A 21,597-nucleotide genomic window follows, 5' to 3' on the forward strand; every position below is an offset into this window, starting at 1 on the left:
GATGGCATTGCATAAACACCCTATTCGAAAGCACAAACGTGTCCCATAATATAAGGTTTTCTTGCTTTTGTGCGTTACAGGAATTCTCTTAGCACCATGAGCTGAGCTACAAGACATCTGATATTGAATAAAAAAAGCTTTTCTAGTCCATTGACGATGACTGACGTCTTCATCTCACATGGCCTTAGCATTTTTCAAATATACTATCAATTTCTTAAGAGGACTCTTAAGGGCCTGTATTATGCCCTGTCACAGTTCCCACACGGCCGGCTGCGCGTCACTCATATTGTGACACACTCGCTGCGTCCGAAATGGCCTACTTCTATACTATATAGTAGGCGAAAATGAGTATGAGTCATGAATAGTATGTCCGAAACCTCAGTATGCAAAAAACAGTAGGCGAGAAATACCCGGATGGTCTATTACTTCTGCTGAGATTCGTGAGTGTGGATCGGATGGACACTTATCTATCCCATGATGCAACGGGAGCTGAGCAACAGTCAAATTTCAAAAGTAAATCAAATAAATATAGCGGAAAACTTTAAGGCGGACGTCCGTTTCTAATGTATGTGCCAATAAATGAATTTCTTGTGACTAAATTATGTTTTTATCAACGCTCACGTGTAGGTTGTTGTCATAGGTCAAAGAGCATATGGGGCACATGACCATAAAACATGGCGGATGCAGTATGTCCGAAATGTATTCATACTACTCCCACTCATACTATATTGAACGTACTGTTTTAACAGCCGATGGGTAGGTACTTATTCAAATTCAGTACGTACTGTCACAGTATGCGATTTCGGACGCAGCACCTGTGTTAAGAAACGCTCTTTAAATCCACTCGAAAGCTTCATAGAACATTTTTTCTTATTACTGAATATCACTGTCAAGTCTCAGCACCCTTCCTCCTGACAGCACTTCAAGTCCAAGGTGACTCGGAGCATTTAACACCGCGAGCGTTAATATAAATGAACGCACGCAGCGGCGAGCAGGTCAACCGGCTGCCAGGGAGACGGAGGCGGTACAGCTCACCTGGGACGAGGTTACGGCTCCGTATTCCCGCTCATTAGACCATACCCACACCTTCTGTTTCGTGCCAATCTGTGCTGGCCGCAAGGGGCAGGGAGGGGTCACTCCCCAGAAGCGTTTGACGGCGATAAGAGCCCCACATATATGCAGATGACGGCGCCTCCTGACAACTGTGCGCTGATTGCTCAACAGCACTAGAGAACCCTGGGAAACGTCGCAGGACACAAAAAGATGCCCGCATGCTCAACGAGTGAGTAATCAAGAGAATAGAGGACGAGAAATTAGAGACATTCCTCCACTGATGATGCAGAAATCAGGAGGCAGAGAGGAGAGAGAGAGACAGCGAGCGAGGCCTAAATTACCTGTAACTAGCATCTTAAATGCAAGCCAATGCAAAAGCCACAGTCTTCACGTCCTTATAAACGTAAGAAGAATCTCGCCGAGCGTTTTCCCTCTTAAAATATATCTGTAAAATGATTGCTAATCTATGCAAAGAAGCAATCAGTGGCTCATGCATAATGCATAATGCATGAGCGCAAGAGACCAATTTTAAAACGCTTTCAGATTATTAGATATTATCAGGAATTCAGCAGATGAAATCGAAACACTCCTACCTGCGCGGCTCTAATTACAGCAGCCGAGTGGGCAGAAGGAAAGAAGAAGGGCTGGCACAGTCAGGCCCCACCGCAGGTCATTTGCACACATAATTTGAAGGCAAGGTGACTGCAGGACAAATCCCCGCTCACGGTCCGAGTCACTGAGAATGAAGTCTCACAATCAGTATGTATCTCTGGGGGCAAAATTGACTGCTGCAAATGAAATGGTGCGATCACATAAAACATAATTTGATATGGTATACGGTATATTTGCTCTAATCCAAAACCTAGTGGGTTGCCTGAAGAGGGGACATTTTAGGAAAGTAACATCTAAAACATACAAAATGGCCACAGTGCCAGGATAAATGTTAACTATACTGTAAATAAACGTAGAATAAAAAGTAACCTTAAAGGTCCAGTGTATGAAATTTAGCGACATCTAGCGGTGAGGTTTCGAATTGCAACCAACGGCTCACTCCACAACCTCCCTTTGAAGCACTACGGTGGCTGACACAGGACTAAGATGGTGTCATGTTTTCGCTTCTTTGCTGAAGGATATAACTTATTTACGAAACGTGCTCTGTTGTTTGTCCGTTTAGGGCTACTGTAGAAACAACATGGCGATGCAAGGGGACCTTTGATGTATGTAGATAGAAACAGCTCATTCTAAGATAATAAAAACATAACGCTTCATTATGTAAGGTCTTTATACACCTCTGAAGACATAGTTATGTATTATATTGATCCTCCTAAAAATGACACACTGGACCTTTAAAATAGTTCAGTGTAATGAAAATGGATTATTTCTCCAATATATGTGATGTGAGTGTTATGTCAGACAATCAACTGCGCATTGAATCTTTTTGTACCGCTGTCTGTGTACAATGTTCCAAGCGAACCCTTTATAAGGTTCCTAAACGGTTTGGTTACCTTTGAAGGCTGCTGCATATGTAGGCAGTGGGCAGCGAGGCAGCTCAGCCTACTTGGTTTTGGAATAGAGCTGTTCAATATTAATATATTCAAATGCAGATCAAATCGGTTGATGTGCCTGAGAAGGGTTTGAACTCGCATGGATGCCAACTGCTTGTTTCAATTTTGATTTAAATGCAGCAGAAATCAAAGTGGGATGTTACATTCTCCATTAAGTGGTTAGGCAATTGCATTTGCATTGGATTAAATTACACTTATCTCCGTGGGCAGAGGACACTCTCTTATCAAACGAACATCTGCATTTTAAAAAGGAGAGGAAGAATTGAGCGAAATGTCGGATGAAGGAATTAACTGAATCCTAATTAATTTTCGACATGCGACCGTGTCCGGCGCCTCCACAAAGTCTGCATTCAGACACCTGAAAATCTACCATGCAATCAGCCGTCATTCACAGTGAAGTTAAAAAGGCTTGGTAAATGTGCACTGACATTGCAATAAGTGCGAGCCGTTTTCTCTCTGCAAGGCTAATGGGAGCAAAAGCGGACGGCAACAAAAATATACTGTTGTGTGAAGGTGCCTTTCCTCTATCCGCTCTAAACTGCTTTGATTTGCTCGGGGAGATTTTCAGAGAAAAACCTGACAGGCCTCGTGCTCTGAGCGCTAGCCAAGCAGAGATGAGTACTGCTACCCAAAAAAATCAATAAATCTCTTCAAACGCTACAGTACAAACCAAAAATATTCTGCAATTTGATCTGACTTTGCACATAAACAAAAGTACAGTGCAAATAAATATTTATATGGGCCATTCTACGGAATTGGTGCAAAGTCAGAGTTGGAAACAGAATTTTTTTATATGCGAATTGTATAATATCAAAGGTACACATTTCTAGTAATTGTGCAATTAATTTTCATATTGTCATTTCAGAAAGTTTTAGAATGTTCTTCCTCTCCCCAAATTTTGTCACTACCGAAATGAAATAATATATAATTTAATAAGAATGATTATATTGACCTATTAAGATTTTGTTTAAATCTACATAAAAATATATATATTTCAATTTTTTATAATATTTTCGATTCAAAAATGTATTTTGAATGCAGTCTTTCTTTGTAAAAGGCATACAATTGATCATACTGATTTCAAAGTTAAGTATTCATTAGATTATATATACATTGAACCAGGGGCGGATTTAGTGATTTGGGGGCCCTAGGCAAATCCATGTATGGGGGCCCCAACTATGCACCATTTTACTTTACTGCAACCCTTATTTTTCTTCCTCGTCAAAGCACACAACTTTTCACCCCCAGTCAAAGTGACAGGGGAAAACTAAGCTTAATAAACACAGATACTGACTAATTAAAAAATATATAATAATGAATTCCCAAATGAAAAACATGGGATAAGTGTCTTAACAAAACACTTATATTAAAGTTCTAAAAAAATTTGATGAAATGAAAACTAATAAGTTATATAAAGCATTAAATTCATTCAATCAAACATAAAAGTTGAAAATTTTAATTTTAACTTTTTAGCCCATAAGTAACCAGTCTAACTAAATGAGCAAAGCTCATTCACACGTTCTCTTGTAGTTCACTGAGCTTTGAACGATTCACTGATCTCTTACATTCTGTGTAAACGAATTGGTTCAAATGAGTCATTTGTTTGCGAGTCGTTCTGATCGCAATGTGCGTTCATACTGGCGAACTCGCTGTGTACAGAGTAACGCTGATTCAACGAGCCAACTTCACAGCTAAAAACATTATAATGATGTACAGCAAGTTAATTTAGGAAATCTTTTCAAGAAAATGTAAATTGAACGTAAAACTCCTGAACAGCCGTGAAACACAGCTAACACAGCTCCTAATATAGCTCTTTTACTGAACTCTGAACTCTTCAGCGTCTCACTGCTGGTAACGAAACAGCGCCTCCATTGTTTCGTAACTGCAGTTACAAATGACAATCTGTTTAATAATGCACGCAGTGTTTTTTGTGAAGACACTCGACATATTTTTGACGAGAGTCTAAGGCGGCACGAAATTTGATTGAGGAAAACCCTGATTTGGGATTACTATATACAAAGTGTGTCCTCTTTCCGTGTTTTTTGTGGTTAACGACCTTTCATGCATTTAAATGTGACCAAATTTCTGTACTAGTGCGTACAGTACGAATCGTTAGCACTGTACTGACGTTATTATATTCAAACCTTTCTACCTTTGAACTGGCCCTCTCAAGCGCACAGCCTCTTTGTTTGACAGATGTTTTGGTCGTCAGTCATTATAACTGTTGTCGGTGTTCATGGAGAAATACTCACCGGCACATTATCATTGCTCGTGGCTGGGAGAGTGCTGTGTCTGGCGGGAGAGAGAGGCGCTGCTGCTGTAGGAGCTGCGGTGGAGTTTGTGTGGGGGAAAAGCAGAGACTGGCAACAATCTTTTGTAAATCGTCTTTTTTCCTCTCCGCTGGTGTAGCTGCGTTCTTTGTTGTTTTATTTCCCTGCGACTTTAACTTCGTTTTGCAGCTAATGTACCACACAATGACACTCTCGCTGTGGGCAGTTCTACTAATTCCGCCGCTGCGTTAACTTTCTCTAGCTGTTGTCGAACTCGTCTCGCGCATATACGGTGCTAATGGAATGGTCCACTCTAATCTATAATGGGGGGAGTGCCTTCGTACAGACGTAATAACGTAAAACGTTAACAGGGATATCCCGACTATTTTGATGATTACTTGGGGCTCTACGTGGCTACTGACATGGCTTATTGGTTAAGTCCACCCCTTCCTTTTGGGGGCCCCTGGTAGCTCGGGGCCCCAGGCGATTGCCTACCTTTGCCTAATGGTAAGTCCGCCCCTGCATTGAACCAAACACAATCAAAAAATCTTAGTTGATAATTTAATATACTTTATTTTTGACAAAACATCCCATGTTTGGGTGTTCAGCAGTGTTTGTAATGTTTTAGTAGTGACCACAATATTTAATATGAATCAGTCTATCAACATTTTATACAAATAACTAACTATGTTGCACAAGCAGCCAGCATGTATAGCAGACACATCTGACAGTAAAAATCTAATAGAAAACCTACAGCTCACATACTATATTACCAGTGTTGGGTGTAACTAGTTACTAAGTAATTAGTTACTGTAATTTAATTACTTTTCCCTTGAAAAGTAAAGTAAGGGATTACTGTTATTTTTCTGTAATTTAATTACAGTTACTTCTGATGTAATTAAACTAAATACTTTGTGTAATATGTGTGTGCAATAGTGGAATTGACATCAAAATTCAAAGTCTAACTTTAAAATCTGTGCTTTAATGTATAATTCTCACATTTGTGATACTTTGGTCAGTTAATAATATTACTTTATGTAGTTTAAGATTATTTATTTGAATGAATTAAATAAGCCGTTTCATGTCTATCCTTCAATCACTTAACTCATCACGGTTGATGTAGGATATAGAAAGTAATTAGTAATAAGTAACTAAATACTTTTTGGAGAGAGTAATTTGTTCAGTAATCTAATTACACTATTGAATATGTAATTAGTAACTAGTAATTAATTACTTTTTCAGAGTAATTTACCCAACACTGTATATTACTACTAAACATACTAAAATACGAATGGTTTGCATAACTGTACTGACTTTTGTTTATTTCCCCAAATAAAGGATTAAGTGTTCCTTTTTGTCACTATCAAAAAAACTTTGTCATTACCAAAACAATGATACCCAGTGATACGTTTCGGTCATGACTGTTTTGGTAGTGACCATTTTTAATTACTTTTGAGCCTAGCTCAAAGATGCTAATCAGCACATGGTTAGCAAGTTCTGAACAGTTGTACACACAATCACACATTTGGAATAACGTCCAAAAAAAGGAGAAAAAAGATGTTTGGTAGTGACGTTCCTTAAAGTTACACACAGATGTTAAGACTTCTGAACACATTTACTTCAAGTTAATAAGACCGATATACTCACCATGTAGCTAGAGAGAGGGACACAGAAATTATTCTTGATAAAAAATGTAGGGGTGTGGCTAAAATCAGTCTCAGCCAATGGACTAAAACATACACTGTTTTGGTAGTGACATGAAAATGCTGGACACATTTTTTACAAAAAGTTTTATCATTTTAAAATAAAATATCAAATAAATATTTTTTGAACTTCACTTTTTTAAAAACATCAAAAATATATTTTTTAAAACCAAAATATATATATTTTTAAATTATTTTAATATCATTTACATAAGTTAAAATTTAGGGGTTTGGGACAGCCATCTCCCAATTGAAAGTACCCAATAAATTTTGATTTTATATGTATTAAGCTCACTGATATTTTCAATATTATTGTGGGTTTCTATAGAGAAAAGAAGGATCTTAGTGAACAATTTAGATTTGAATACTTGAAGACTTTTTAAATGTGTTTTTTATGTGGGACAGCAGTTTGCACGAATTCAGTAGAATGGCCCATGTGTGTGTGTGTGTGTGTGTGTGTGTGTGTGCGTGTGTGTGTGTGCGTGCGTGCGTGCGTGCGTGCGTGTATACAGTATATAAACATTTTTAGAACGTTTACAGTTAAAATTGAATATACATACATATATATACACACACACACACACACACACACACACATGGGCCATTCTACTGAATTCGTGCAAACTGCTGTCCCACATAAAAAACACATTTAAAAAGTCTTCAAGTATTCAAATCTAAATTGTTCACTAAGATCCTTCTTTTCTCTATAGAAACCCACAATAATATTGAAAATATCAGTGAGCTTAATACATATAAAATCAAAATTTATTGGGTACTTTCAATTGGGAGATGGCTGTCCCAAACCCCTAAATTTTAACTTATGTAAATGATATTAAAATAATTTAAAAATATATATATTTTGGTTTTAAAAAATATATTTTTGATGTTTTTAAAAAAGTGAAGTTCAAAAAATATTTATTTGATATTTTATTTTAAAATGATAAAACTTTTTGTAAAAAATGTGTCCAGCATTTTCATGTCACTACCAAAACAGTGTATGTTTTAGTCCATTGGCTGAGACTGATTTTAGCCACACCCCTACATTTTTTATCAAGAATAATTTCTGTGTCCCTCTCTCTAGCTACATGGTGAGTATATCGGTCTTATTAACTTGAAGTAAATGTGTTCAGAAGTCTTAACATCTGTGTGTAACTTTAAGGAACGTCACTACCAAACATCTTTTTTCTCCTTTTTTTGGACGTTATTCCAAATGTGTGATTGTGTGTACAACTGTTCAGAACTTGCTAACCATGTGCTGATTAGCATCTTTGAGCTAGGCTCAAAAGTAATTAAAAATGGTCACTACCAAAACAGTCATGACCGAAACGTATCACTGGGTATCATTGTTTTGGTAATGACAAAGTTTTTTTGATAGTGACAAAAAGGAACACTTAATCCTTTATTTGGGGAAATAAACAAAAGTCAGTACAGTTATGCAAACCATTCGTATTTTAGTATGTTTAGTAGTAATATACAGTGTTGGGTAAATTACTCTGAAAAAGTAATTAATTACTAGTTACTAATTACATATTCAATAGTGTAATTAGATTACTGAACAAATTACTCTCTCCAAAAAGTATTTAGTTACTTATTACTAATTACTTTCTATATCCTACATCAACCGTGATGAGTTAAGTGATTGAAGGATAGACATGAAACGGCTTATTTAATTCATTCAAATAAATAATCTTAAACTACATAAAGTAATATTATTAACTGACCAAAGTATCACAAATGTGAGAATTATACATTAAAGCACAGATTTTAAAGTTAGACTTTGAATTTTGATGTCAATTCCACTATTGCACACACATATTACACAAAGTATTTAGTTTAATTACATCAGAAGTAACTGTAATTAAATTACAGAAAAATAACAGTAATCCCTTACTTTACTTTTCAAGGGAAAAGTAATTAAATTACAGTAACTAATTACTTAGTAACTAGTTACACCCAACACTGGTAATATAGTATGTGAGCTGTAGGTTTTCTATTAGATTTTTACTGTCAGATGTGTCTGCTATACATGCTGGCTGCTTGTGCAACATAGTTAGTTATTTGTATAAAATGTTGATAGACTGATTCATATTAAATATTGTGGTCACTACTAAAACATTACAAACACTGCTGAACACCCAAACATGGGATGTTTTGTCAAAAATAAAGTATATTAAATTATCAACTAAGATTTTTTGATTGTGTTTGGTTCAATGCAGGGGCGGACTTACCATTAGGCAAAGGTAGGCAATCGCCTGGGGCCCCGAGCTACCAGGGGCCCCCAAAAGGAAGGGGTGGACTTAACCAATAAGCCATGTCAGTAGCCACGTAGAGCCCCAAGTAATCATCAAAATAGTCGGGATATCCCTGTTAACGTTTTACGTTATTACGTCTGTACGAAGGCACTCCCCCCATTATAGATTAGAGTGGACCATTCCATTAGCACCGTATATGCGCGAGACGANTATATATATATATATATATATATATTGTGCATTCCAATTAATATCAATCAAACTGCGGTTGGTTTGTTTTGATTTAAGCCATAAATTTAAGCTAAAAAATACAGCCAACTAACATAGATAAAAAACAAATGGAGCTCTCATTTTGGAAACAAACTCTTCACATATACACACACATATAAATACATACATATATGTAATTTTAACTGTAAACATTAAAAAAAATATGCATTGTTAGTTTATTAGCTAAAACAAACAGTTCTTGGCCACCATTGACTACCATAGTAGGAAAAATCACAAGGCTAGTCAAAATGGTTGGCTTTTCTACAGTCTTCAAAATATCTTCTTTTGTATTCAACAGAACAAAGAAATGTATAAAGCAATTTTTCCTACTATGGTAGTCAATGGTGGCCAAGAAATGTTTGGTTACAAGCATTCTTCCAAATATTTTTTTCTGTGTTCATCAGAACAAAGACATTAATACAGACTCCTGGGTGAGTAAATAATGACAGAATTTTTATTTTTGGGTGAACTGTTCCTTTAATGAATGACAACTTATTGTAAAGTGTGTGAAGAACTAAACACATAATTATATTAAAATGTATAAAAAGCTTGGCACTGTGTCTAAAAAGCCTACAATTCGTGAAACACGATTTTGGTTAAAAATCCTGCACGTACTGAAGAGTGTTATTTATCACTAAAGTGATATGCTTGAGATATTATTAAATGCTGTCATTAATCAAGACAGGAGTAAATTTATCAACCTGAAGAACATATAAGCATCGGTCTTCTCTCCTCATTGATTTATCTCAGCATTGATTCATCGCTCACAGTCTCCCTTTCTTTCTCTTTCTCCCACAAACACACACGCGTGTCTCAGCCTCTCGACATGTGCAGGTCTGTGCCAGATTCTTCCGCACCCGACAGTCTTAATGGGGTCGCCTGACCTCTGCTCTCACTTTTCACCAGGGCCAGGCAGAAGGGGAATGCCTTTCTCCAGTCTGAAAGACACACAAACTCTTATTTTACACCACCTTGACCCTGACCCCGCACAGCATCTTCTCAAGAGAAGCCCAGAAAAAAGAGCCCTGCTCAGCTGCAGGGCCACACGCTCTTGAAGGAAGGTGAGGGGGTCAGGGGTGGGCAGTACGAAAGACTTTCAGTCGAGTTGGGTGAGCACCAGGATTTGGCCCATACATATAACCACAGAAATAAAGAACTTAAATGTGAACTAGTCTTCTGGGGAAAGGAAAATGCAACAGAAATAATACAAAAAGGCAGAACCTGCTGTGGAGATATAAATTGCGGAATACAGACACTTAGAGCGCCTGTCAGAGATCAATTTTTATCTTTGCGACTCTCTGAAAAAGCACCACGCCGCCGTCGTGCACTTTTGTTATGATCTGTTTACAAGAGAGTCAGACGAATGCTGAGTTCGTATCTATCATGTGCAATGTCACATCCCTGCAGAGAATGAGTCACAACACCACACAGCGTTCACACGCACACAGAAAGGCGAAAAACTCTCAACACATTCTCACATTCAACCATTACTTGAACTGTCGCTCTTGAACTTCGATTACACGAACACGGGCAAGGAGAAATAATTTAAACTGACATTCCTTTATGCAAAACTAACATGCAAGACTGAGGCCTGAATACTTGTTTTTTTATGATATTTCAATAGCTTTGTCGCTCCGCTCTATCCTTGACCCCGTTTCATGGCTGCCAGTGTTATCTGAACGTCTATCTATTCAGCACAAAAAAGAAGCCGTGTGTGACATTGATAAAAAATACCATCTGTGCCTCACAGGGAGGAGAAACAGCGAGCTCTTCCCTCATTCCTCTTCATCCATGCATTTCTATTGAAGAGCTCATTGGTAATTAAATTCGAGCCAGGGTTACGGGAGGGGTGACGGATTGACAGAACCGAGAACGCGCAGACGCCACACAAAGGGTCAAGGTTCACAAGAGGCGGCCCGGCCAGCCAGTTCCTATTCATTCATACAACCTGTCCACCACAAAAGCCTCCTGACATTTTTAGAAACGAATAAAAACAACAGAAAGACGGAGAGGAAAAAAATCAATCATTCCAGATTCCCCCCCAAACTGACCTTTTCTCTTCAGCATCCCCACTGCCAGTTTGTTGGACAGACTTCAAAACTGCCAATAGTGTTTAACTCGTTGCCTGCGCTTTAAAATGTTTGAAAGAGGGAGCGAAAGAGAGCAAGAAAAGAGGGAAAAGTCAATAACGATTCACAGAGAAATTGTTTGTCAGCACAAACACGCGGCGCATGACTAGCAGCAGGTCGACGGGATTTGGTGGCGGGGGCCAGAACGGTGACGCAGGATCCTGGGCCCCCCCTTAGGTTAAAGCCAGCTTTACGCATTCATCCGTTCTCTCGCAAACGCCCGATTCCGCCCTCTCCTCCCTGCGCTAATCCGGTTACTGCATTCACAGGCAGTACCCTCTCTTTTCATTACGGCAGATCAGAGATTGAAAAGCGATTCCTCAATCTGTCTGAGGATGAGATCCAAATTGGATCTGGCTAAAGTGGACGAGGCGAGCTAAAATCAGAGAGGAAGATGCGAGTCATTTTTACCCTTTAGAGCTGATGGAATCAGGCAAACAAATAATCATGGTGTATTTATAGGTAGGCGGCCAAGCTCATGGATAAATGCCACATGCCATGATTGACAAGATGACAAAGACTCAGATGTGGGGTCTGAGGTCACTTCCTCTGAGCTTTGCAGTGTTATTTTCTGAAGCTCTGTAGTCTCGTCTCTGTATTTTAACACCCGCCTTTTCTAGTTGAACTACTTTTTTAATGTAATTTCTGCAGAATTGCAAAATAGTGACTGCTTTGAAACAGGTTTCCCTATATAAAACTGTCCTAAACTCGCCCCATGGGCTCAACCAATGCTTTAATGCCAGGCTGTTCAAACAAAAAATGTTATAAAAGCACCACAATGTTTTTATTTTTTAGGATCTTTTTACTTTTTCAAATTTAAAAAATACTGATATTGTCAACACATTCACAATAAAGCAATATTTCAAATTCATATCTATGACCTCAAGAGAAGGTCTTCTCAAAGTGCATTTGACAAAGCAAAAGTTCTGACCTTCTACACACAACTCTGGACCGTTTCATTTCCTGTTCTCCAGCTCAACGTCTGGATTTCTGAAGACGGCCCTCTTTATCTGTACCTCACCAAACACCACTAAAATTACACCCCTCTCCCGGGACTGCAGGGAAATTTGCTCGCCACTAAGTGCAGAGCGTTTATTACATCTTTGTGCTTTGAAGATCAACTTGGACTGCTTCTGGTCGACAGCCAAATGCATCCCTGTGTCTAATCTCTGTCTGAATATTCTACACAAAAACAGTTCTGAATCCAAAGGGCAAAAAACAGAAATGTGATTACTTTGGGTTTAGTGAAAATCTAACAGCTCTCCTCTGCTAAAATAGTCTAAGCTGTACTATCTCCGATCAGTAATGCTATATGTGTTTTTGACAAGATTTTTGCAAATGATATGTTCAGACTTTACTAACAATACACAGACAGACAACCAAGTAATTGTTGTTTTGTACAACATGGCTTTTCATGAACAATTAGAATTTGTAGTCAATATGTATTGACTAATTCATTTTGTAAGTGTTACATTTTTTCATATATTATGCATAAGCTTGACAGCATCTGTTCCGTTTCCTACACTCTGCTGCCCTCTATTGGCAACTTCACTGACAGCAATTTGAATATGTGGACACAAAAATCTTTGAGAGAGTTATGAGGAAGATGCACGCAAACTGGGGTTCCTATATTTCACGTTCATGAACAGCATGTTTTATCCGAAATGTAGAGTCAAGGTTTCCTAAAAAGCAAATATATCCTTTTAGAATATTTAGAAAAGTGAAGATGTGAAAATGAAAAATACTTTGTAAGTGTCCACAATCGCTCTGAATGTAATGACCAAATATACAAGATTCTCTCTTCAACTTGATATCAATTTCCATTTAAGAGAAATAATGGTGCAATTCTATATGTTGTCTGTTAAACAATCAGCAGCAAGCATCTGTGAATGAGGACGTATTTTCTGTGACTCAGTAGCTGGTAAGTATCTTCAGTATGTCCTGTGTGAGCACATCAGAAGAGTGCTGCTGTACGCCTGGACCTCCGATACTCGTCTCCCAGCAGTCAAAGCCACAAGCCTGCAGCTCTTCAATGGTGCTCTGGATCACTAATGCATCCGTTTCTGCAAACAGAAAGAAAATGAACATTACTATCAACACCAAGAGCAAAAAATGTTCAGTTAAATTTCAATTTAATTTTCAATTTAGTTGTTTTAGCATGTGTGCTAGGAATGACATGAGCACCATGTCAGCTAACTGCTGCACTACAGGTCTGATCAAAAATGAAAACAAACAGTTTAAATACGAATATTGTTCCAGTTGAAACACATTGTTTCCCATTTGTTGGACCACTGACCACGTGCAGGTGGCCTGACAGTGTGCCAAACCTACAAAGAATCAGCATCCCCATGTGGAAAATATTGCCCCTCTGGAGGTTTCAGAGGATGAAAATGGGTGTAATTTTACCTGCTAGCCACCAAAAAAAAGCAATTTAAGCAATGTACGAACCCGGTTTCGTCTTAAATGACACTGAGATTAAGTAAACAGCCTGATGGGACACAGGAAAGCTACGAGAACCCAATCCTCTCTGTGATTTAAAGGCACAAGAGACCTTCACCTCAGAAATCTCAAGTCAGCTTTACCAAGACTTGTTTCACAATGATATATTTAAGCTTGGAAATGTCGCCAGGCTTCCTCCTGTTTTGTGTCTCCTTGTTATCTGAGGCTGTTGCCGAGAGTTCTAAGATCCTGATTAAAATTCAATGCCTTATTGGCTTGGGGCATAAACAAAGAGTCTGGCCTAGTCTGACAGTCGCTGTGTCTTCAGTGTCAGCTTTTGTCAGACAAGAGTGACAGGTCAGATTCACCTCACAAAAACGTCTGAACAGTCTGACGCTCTGCGACCGTCACAGAGACTTTTGAACTAATTCGCAGGAGTAAGACTGATTAATGACAGGTAGCATATCCAGACTTTTAATGTAGGGTTGCATGTGCAAAAACAGCAAAGACTGGTAAAACGATTACAAGGACCCAGAAATTAACGAAAGAGCCACACAAATGTGATGTTTACACGTATACTGCGAGTCACTTTGGATAAACGCATGGAATCAGATTTTTCACAGAGGTTTGGTTTTTGTTTCTTTTTGACTCGGTAAGCAACTATCTAGAAACCACCCTTAAAATGTTATAATGCACTAAAAGCACTCTTTAGCATCTATATAACAACATCCACACAACCATAGACCATTGTGTTGGTTTGTACTTCATTATAGCACTCTGATAGGCAACACATGTGGTGAAGGTACCTGGTCGGAGCAGAGTGATTCCACAGCCTCCACCTCCGGCCCCCGTCAGTTTGCTGTGCAGACCCTGGGCCAAGGTGATCTTACACAGGATGTCCAAAGAGGAGTGACCCACACCCATCACATTCAGATGGTGCTGGTTTATATCAATAAGCTCCTGATAAACAACACCACATAGGAATCCATCCATCATTTCAAACAGACAAATCCAATGTTTCAAATAGATTTGCATCACCCCAGTGAGTACCACAAGTCAATGTGCACAACGGCAACAAAATTCTACACTATCTTAACATAAAGCAGTCTTTGGCTGGAAATATTCTCCTTCAATAAATGCACATTGCTCATGTTTTTCAAAGGGACAGGCGTGTAACTGTACCTCGAGTATGTTGTAATGCTCAGCTGAAGGTCCACGTGCCGACATCTCTGTTAGTGTCTGTTCACAGGTGCAGGACACAGCGTCGACTGACTCCAACACCGGCTTCATCACAGCAGGAAACTGCGCAAACACAGAATGATGTTCAAGTTTGGTGAGGAAACATAATTACTTATAATTACTCATCAAGAAAAATTGCCAGCTTAAAAAGCTTGTCGCATTAAAAGATAATTATAATTTATTTCCAAGTCAAGCATGATGTCCCCAAACAACTGTGACTAAAATACCTGCTTCAGGCTCTAAAGAGGCGATATAATAAAAAACAGCATCCAACAGCATTTGTTTATTGCAATTTTCAGATAAAAGCTGTCAAAACGTCTTGTTTACAAATTGTAATGGTTATGATGTCACAACCATTACCAGAGTTACAAAAGTCTAAAAGTACAGTAGCGAAAAAGCTTTTAAAGGGGCCATGCAATGGTGTTTCATGCGTTCTGACTTCTTTAGAATGTTAAACGTGCGGTCTTCTCATGGCTGACATGGTCATATTACGTAGTATTTCTGTGCTCGATACACTCCCCCAGTGTTCGTATAGGAACATGAAAATCCGTTTTGTAACAACTTTTCTTAGTCCCTTATGGGCAATTCTCCTGGAAAAGCATGCCCACGGCAAGGCGAAAGAAATAGTCCGCCCACGCGTCAACGGACGAGCGAGGAAGACCCGCTTACCATCAAGATTGGCTGCGCTGCATCAAGATTGGCTGCGCTGTGGGCCTGCAGCTGCAGCTCGTTACTCTTGCAATAGAGAGAGAAGTCAAGGTGTGTTTGTTTGTTCACGGCATTTCAGTGATGGATGTTATATAAACGGTGGATATAACGTTAGATTTGGAGATGGTTTGAAATTGATACGTAGATGGAACGGTCCCAGCGCTAAAAGATGCCGGACATGAACCGCATTTGTTGGCTATCGGCGCGTACGTGCATAATGTAAACAACACAAACTTATAGTGAATCAATAGTTATGCAGGGATAATGTATTGCTATGATGTATTGTGTGCTTGTGATTTAGTTCCTCCCCCGCACACCCCCAGGAGGTTGTATTTTTCTGGAAATAATCGTACAGCTGTATCTATCTTTTATAATTGTGATCAAACTAAATACTCTTCGAAGATACAAAGTATGCAATCCTACTCTATAGGTACTCAAGATTAATATGAGATTGGTAGAAACTGTGTGTGTTATGGCAGCTTTAAGTCCAAGAAACACTATACATGGACCATGTACAGTAAGAGCCCTTAAAAACCTGTCCTTACTCTTTGCTCTTTTTTACCCCGATTATCACAGAATTCCACTTCACCAATCAGGAGACGCCAGCAGTGCGGCTACCTGCTGCCGTTGTCAGGGTAACAGGGCACAGGAGTGTCGCCGGAGTGTTTTATTTGGAGCTCTTATAAAGAGCACTCAGCACCGGGCCCCTAGAGCGGTCCTCCCTCATGAGCACACACACCAGCCATTATGCTAATTGAAGGGCACAGGAGTAAAAACACAAAAGGGGGAGAAAAGCCATTTACTACCTTGTTAAGTTTGTCCTTAACTCCAGAAACAAGCACTTTGGTGCTGCGTGGTACTTTGGTGTTAGTAAGAAGGATTCTCAGAACTGGGACCCTGGGGAGCAAACAAACCCGACAATCAGAACGCCGAAACACAACGATTCTGCTGTTTGTGAAATTTCAATGAAATAAATGCGAGCTGCTGGATACTTCCATAATAAAATGAAATAGTACACATATAATAATGAAAATCAATCTTTTCTGTAAATGTTATTATATAGATTGATTTGGATAAATGAAATTCATGGGGTGTTTTACCGGTCTAGTGGAGTTATTTTCCCGTCATGGTATCTTAGAAAACAACCTGTTATAGAAAGAACGGGAAAAGTCACAATAAAAGCACACTAAATGAAATAAAACACAATCATGACTGCATAAAACATAAGTGAGAAGTTAAGCGTCTCACCCCATGTACCCACAGCATTATCCACCCCTGAAGGGTTCCCGTGGATGATCTTCTCACCCATAAACGCCCACCTGTTAATCAGCTCCATCTCCTCTTTACTCCATCTGAAACACAAACGGGGGAAGATTTACATTTGCCAAAATACAGTTAACTAGAGGACAATTTTACAAATTAAGAAGCGCTGGAGGAAATGTTGAGGAACCATAGGACAGACAAGCACAGTGTTATACTAGGTCAACATATTTAGATGTTTTCTTAGTACTAGTACTAGTATATATTGCACCAAGACACTGCAATGCTGATATTAGTGCCTTCCAATGATCAACAATCATAAACTGTTAATATTTATGTTTTAAAGTTCCAATGTGTCATTTTTTGGAGGAACAATTGACAGAAATGCAACATAATATACATAACTACGTTTATTCAGAGGTGTATAAAGACCTTACATGATGAAGCGTTTTGTTTTTATTACCTTAGAATGAGCTATTTCTATCTACATACACCGCGGGTCCCCTTACATGGAATTCGCCATGTTGTTTCTACAGGAGTCCTAAACGGACAAACTGCACTACAGAGCGCATTTCATAAATACGTTATCTCCTTCAGTAAAGAAGATAAAACGTGACGACATCTTAGTCCTGTGGTAGCCGTAGTAGTGCATCAAAAGTGAGGGCGAGGTTGTGGTGTAAGCCGTCGGTTGCAATACGAAACCTTACCGCTAGATGTCGCTAAGTTTACATTTATGCATTTGGCAGATGCTTTTATCCAAAGCGACTTACATTGCATTGTACTATACATTTATTCCCGACTATGTCCACCTCCTGGGATCGAACCCATGACCTTGGCGTTGCTTGCGCCATGCTCTAGCCACTGAGCCATAGGAAAGCTTTTAGGAAAATTTTCACACTGGACCTTTAAAAGCACTTGTAAGCGGTAAAACCAATGCATTTGCCGAATGCATAAATGTAAGTGTCAAGCTTCATGAATTAGTAGTAGTAAAATGATTCATAATAAATACATTCTACTTAAAAATCTATTTATAAACACATTATTAAAGTATATATATGCTGTGTTACCTGGCTGAATCCTGTTGGGGTGTGAGAGGAGAGGGTATGATCCCTCTGGCAGACAGCAGGGCAGCGGCCAGGCAAACATTATAGGCGGCACTGGAGCCTAAACCAGCTCCTGTGGGTAACTCTGACCACACAGATACTGTGATACTGGCTAGAGACCTGAAGGAACGGCAGGTCAAAGGACCCTGGTCAGAACAATATTCAAATGCTGCGTGTGGATACTGTATATGCAGTTATAATGACTGATGCATTGCAGAGATAGTTCACCCAAAATGAAAATTCTTCCATCATTAACTCACCCTCATGTCATTCCATTCTTTTAAGAATTTCTTCTGTCAAACATAAGATCGTTTGAAGAAAACCTGACCCTCATTGACTTCTATTGTACAGACACAAAACCACAGAGACATTTCTCAGAATATCTTCTGACAGGTTTTGAACAAGAGGGTGAATAAATGATTACACAACTTTTGGGTGAACTGTTTGGGTGAAGATTAATGGTGTTCTTACTCCGCCTCGCCAAAAACAGACAGGTACATATAGAGGAATGCCAAAACAGCCATGCTTCTTGTGTCTGTTGAAGCATCTGCAATGCCAGTATATGCACGGAGCCTCTTCAAGAGATCGTCATCAAGCTCCTGCTTCAGGTCTACATGTTCTGCCAGACAGTCAAAGAAACATGAATTAAAGAAACATCCACTTTATTACTAGTGTACAATAAAAAAAATACAGAGCCAATGAAATGCATTATTACAACTTCAAGAAATCAGCCCAGAATAAAATGACGCCATTCTTCACTCAGTCTCACAGGCTTCAAACTCATATGACTTTCTTTTATGGAACTTAAAAGGGTGGACTATTCTTTTGAGGACGTTTTATTGAAACCATCATCATAACATAATACCCGTCTGTTCTCACCTCTACAACAATCCAGAAGAGGCTGTAGTGCCGTTATTTCCCAGGACAGGAAAGTGTCAATATTGGGGAGATTGAGGCACACTTTTCCGTTTGATGTGGACTGCAGGCGCAAGTATGTGCGCAGGTTCAAACTCACAGCCAGAGCGACCTGTTGAAGGACAAAACTGGGCGTTTACCTTTTATTAACACATTTTTTTTTCTTAACTAAATTGCAATAACTTAAGATTTCACCTGACTAACTGAATATCGTTAAACACACACCTTTCCATGCACCACAGCATGCTCACCATGCAGAATCGCTTTACCCGGTGCTGAAACGTAGCAGTCCCTCGTATGCATTGTGAATGTTACGATTTAACAAAATATTACCACGACAAGGTCCAAGATAAACAACTTGATTCTCTATTTATAAGCGTATGTACCAGAGCTGACAAACTTGCTACTCATATTAATGTTAATCCACGACACAAAAAAACTTAAAAATCCATTTCTGTCTATAAAAGGCTCTGAAGTCTATAAAGTGCGCAAAACAAATGTTCCTCTTCACAGAAGAGATTTCGGTCGACATGTGAAGGAACGCACTCGCTACTCTGGACCAATCAGAGCAAAGCTCTAACATCGCTGTTTCTCAAATAGCCAATCAGAATAAGGCTCTCACAGGCACGCGCCAATCAAAAGGCGCACCACCGTCGTGTCATCGGTTGCGTGATGAGCAAACCCCGGTCAGCGTGTCTACTGGAAGCAAAAGAGGTCAAAAAAGGTAAATGGTAAACACTGAAACGCGTTTGCAATGGCATCTGTCGTGTTCAGATCCACAAATCGGGTCATTCGTTTGGCCACGTGCGCGAGAATAAAGCAGATGCAGTCGGTGTGTTGTGATCAAAGCAGGTAAAAACAAAAAGCATTGAGAAATAAGTTAATATCCCTTAAGTGTGGCTTCCATGCTAACGTAGCCATGTAACGTTACAGTATAACTTACTTTGTATGTTACTGACGTTCTCTCATATATGCAAGACACGCCAGCACATCTGAGGAAGACAAAAGAACCCCGAAAATATACACAAAAACAGGAGATAAAGGTTATTTCTAGACATTATACTCTACACGTTGTGGGTGTGTGCTAGCAGTCCCTATAATGTAAATATTATGTATTTAGCATTAAATATACGCAAATGCTCTTCCTGGGTTTGTTTGCGATGTCAAACTGAACGTGTCAGATTTGTGTTAACATCTCTTTTTCGCTGTCTTACCCTCGTTAGGCTTTTCCAGTACTTTCACAGGTGAGAGGCGACCAAAGGAGGATCATATATTTGATGCTTTGGGAACGACAGATGAATTATCATCTGTAATTGGGTAATGGACATCTGCGTAATACATCAAATGAGATGGTTATCAGTGAGTTAATTGTTAATATTAAAACTGTGTTAAAACTGATTTCCTCATTCAGGTTAGCCAGAGAATTTTGCTTCGACAAAGGTCATTCATTTACAGACCAGTTGGATAAGGTTTGGCTCTCTCTTTTATTTGCTGTCTGATTTAATAAGGGCCAATGCATTTTAACGGAGTCTTTTCTGTACAGATCCAATGTGTCCTACAGGATGTGGGGTCAAACATTGCTACCCCTCTATCATCAGGTAGAGACAGTCACATCAGTAAGTATCACAATACGTTCAATTATTGGATTGGATAGCCAGTAATCCATTAGCTTCATTGTAATGTTTTCATTTTAAATAGAAAAGACAAAGTTCAGCTCCCAGCCAGTGACAGAACTGGAGAGATGGATTGATTCGTTCACAGAAGAGCTGCCTCCGCTCACTAACTTCATTCTACCTGTATGTATGTTTTAGTAAAACTTTTGTAATATGCATGAACAGACAATTGTAACATAATACATAAAACATGCTGAATACTGAAAAGTCATGTTATATTAGTTAATCTGGTACTTTGCAGTCAGGAGGTAAAAGCAGTGCAGCTTTACATGTAGCCAGGGCAGTTTGTCGACGGGCCGAACGCTGGTCAGTATGACACATGCATTCCTAATTCATGTATAAATAGCCTGTAAACATTCAGGAAAGTTTCCCCATTTCAAATCAAGTCATTCATCGTTTTATTGATTTCAGTGTTGCCCCTATTGTCTGTTCTGGAGAGGCAGATCCTGAAGTTGCCAAATATCTGAACAGGTATTCATCATTATTTGTCACCTTTTTCCATATAGCATTTAATCTTGAATTCATAGACTGTTTTTGGTTTTACAGATTGAGTGACTACTTGTTCACCTTGGCTAGATATGCTGCAATGAAAGAGGGCAATGCAGAAACAATCTACAAAAGACCTGAGTAGAGTAGGAAACGCTTAGTCTTATCTAGAATTTGTACCATGGTTTTGAATCCAAAAACATTTGCTCTGGCAAATTTTCACCAACATTCCTAGGAACAATGAACATGTTTGTTTAAGTGGATGTTTAACACACTGCACTGATGTACTACAGCCTATGCCAGTATCTCAGGGTGTATTAAAGGGATAGTTCACCCAAAAACGAAAATTCTATCATCATTTACTCACCCTCAGATTGTTCCAAACCTGTATAAATGTATTTGTTCTGCTAAACACAAATGAAGATATTTGGTTTGGATTGTCAGTAACCGAGCAGATCTCGCCCCCCATTGACTCCCATAGTATTTATTTTCCCTACTATGGCAGTAAATAGTGGCCGAGATCTGCTCGGTT

At 39.0% G+C, this 21,597-nt stretch overlaps 2 protein-coding genes across 3 annotated transcripts; one reads left to right on the forward strand and one right to left on the reverse strand.

The window, feature by feature from the left end:
- Positions 1-11,611: 11,611 nt before the first annotated feature.
- mvk (mevalonate kinase) lies at positions 11,612-19,480 on the reverse strand. Of its 2 annotated transcripts, none has more exons than XM_057327701.1 (10): positions 19,158-19,480; positions 18,871-19,018; positions 18,463-18,610; positions 17,956-18,111; positions 16,877-16,980; positions 16,729-16,774; positions 16,435-16,525; positions 14,864-14,983; positions 14,488-14,641; positions 11,612-13,305 (listed from the first exon to the last, which is right to left on the reverse strand). In XM_057327701.1, the coding sequence occupies exons 1-10, from the start codon at positions 19,158-19,160 to the stop codon at positions 13,154-13,156; spliced, it is 1,122 nt and encodes a 373-aa protein (XP_057183684.1). In that variant the 5' UTR covers positions 19,161-19,480; the 3' UTR covers positions 11,612-13,153. The 2 variants fall into 2 exon arrangements, with proteins under 2 accessions (XP_057183684.1, XP_057183676.1); XM_057327693.1 differs by having other exon boundaries at positions 11,613-13,305; positions 19,132-19,478.
- Positions 19,481-19,596: 116 nt separating this feature from the next.
- mmab (metabolism of cobalamin associated B) lies at positions 19,597-21,444 on the forward strand. The gene is made up of 9 exons (XM_057327707.1): positions 19,597-19,758; positions 19,885-19,949; positions 20,130-20,223; positions 20,318-20,375; positions 20,450-20,522; positions 20,605-20,702; positions 20,821-20,885; positions 20,991-21,050; positions 21,126-21,444. The coding sequence occupies exons 1-9, from the start codon at positions 19,661-19,663 to the stop codon at positions 21,208-21,210; spliced, it is 696 nt and encodes a 231-aa protein (XP_057183690.1). The 5' UTR covers positions 19,597-19,660; the 3' UTR covers positions 21,211-21,444.
- The last annotated feature ends 153 nt before the right edge of the window (positions 21,445-21,597 follow it).

Source organism: Triplophysa rosa, linkage group LG2, assembly GCF_024868665.1.
Source record: "Triplophysa rosa linkage group LG2, Trosa_1v2, whole genome shotgun sequence".
In the NCBI taxonomy this organism is placed as follows: Eukaryota; Metazoa; Chordata; class Actinopteri; order Cypriniformes; family Nemacheilidae; genus Triplophysa; species Triplophysa rosa.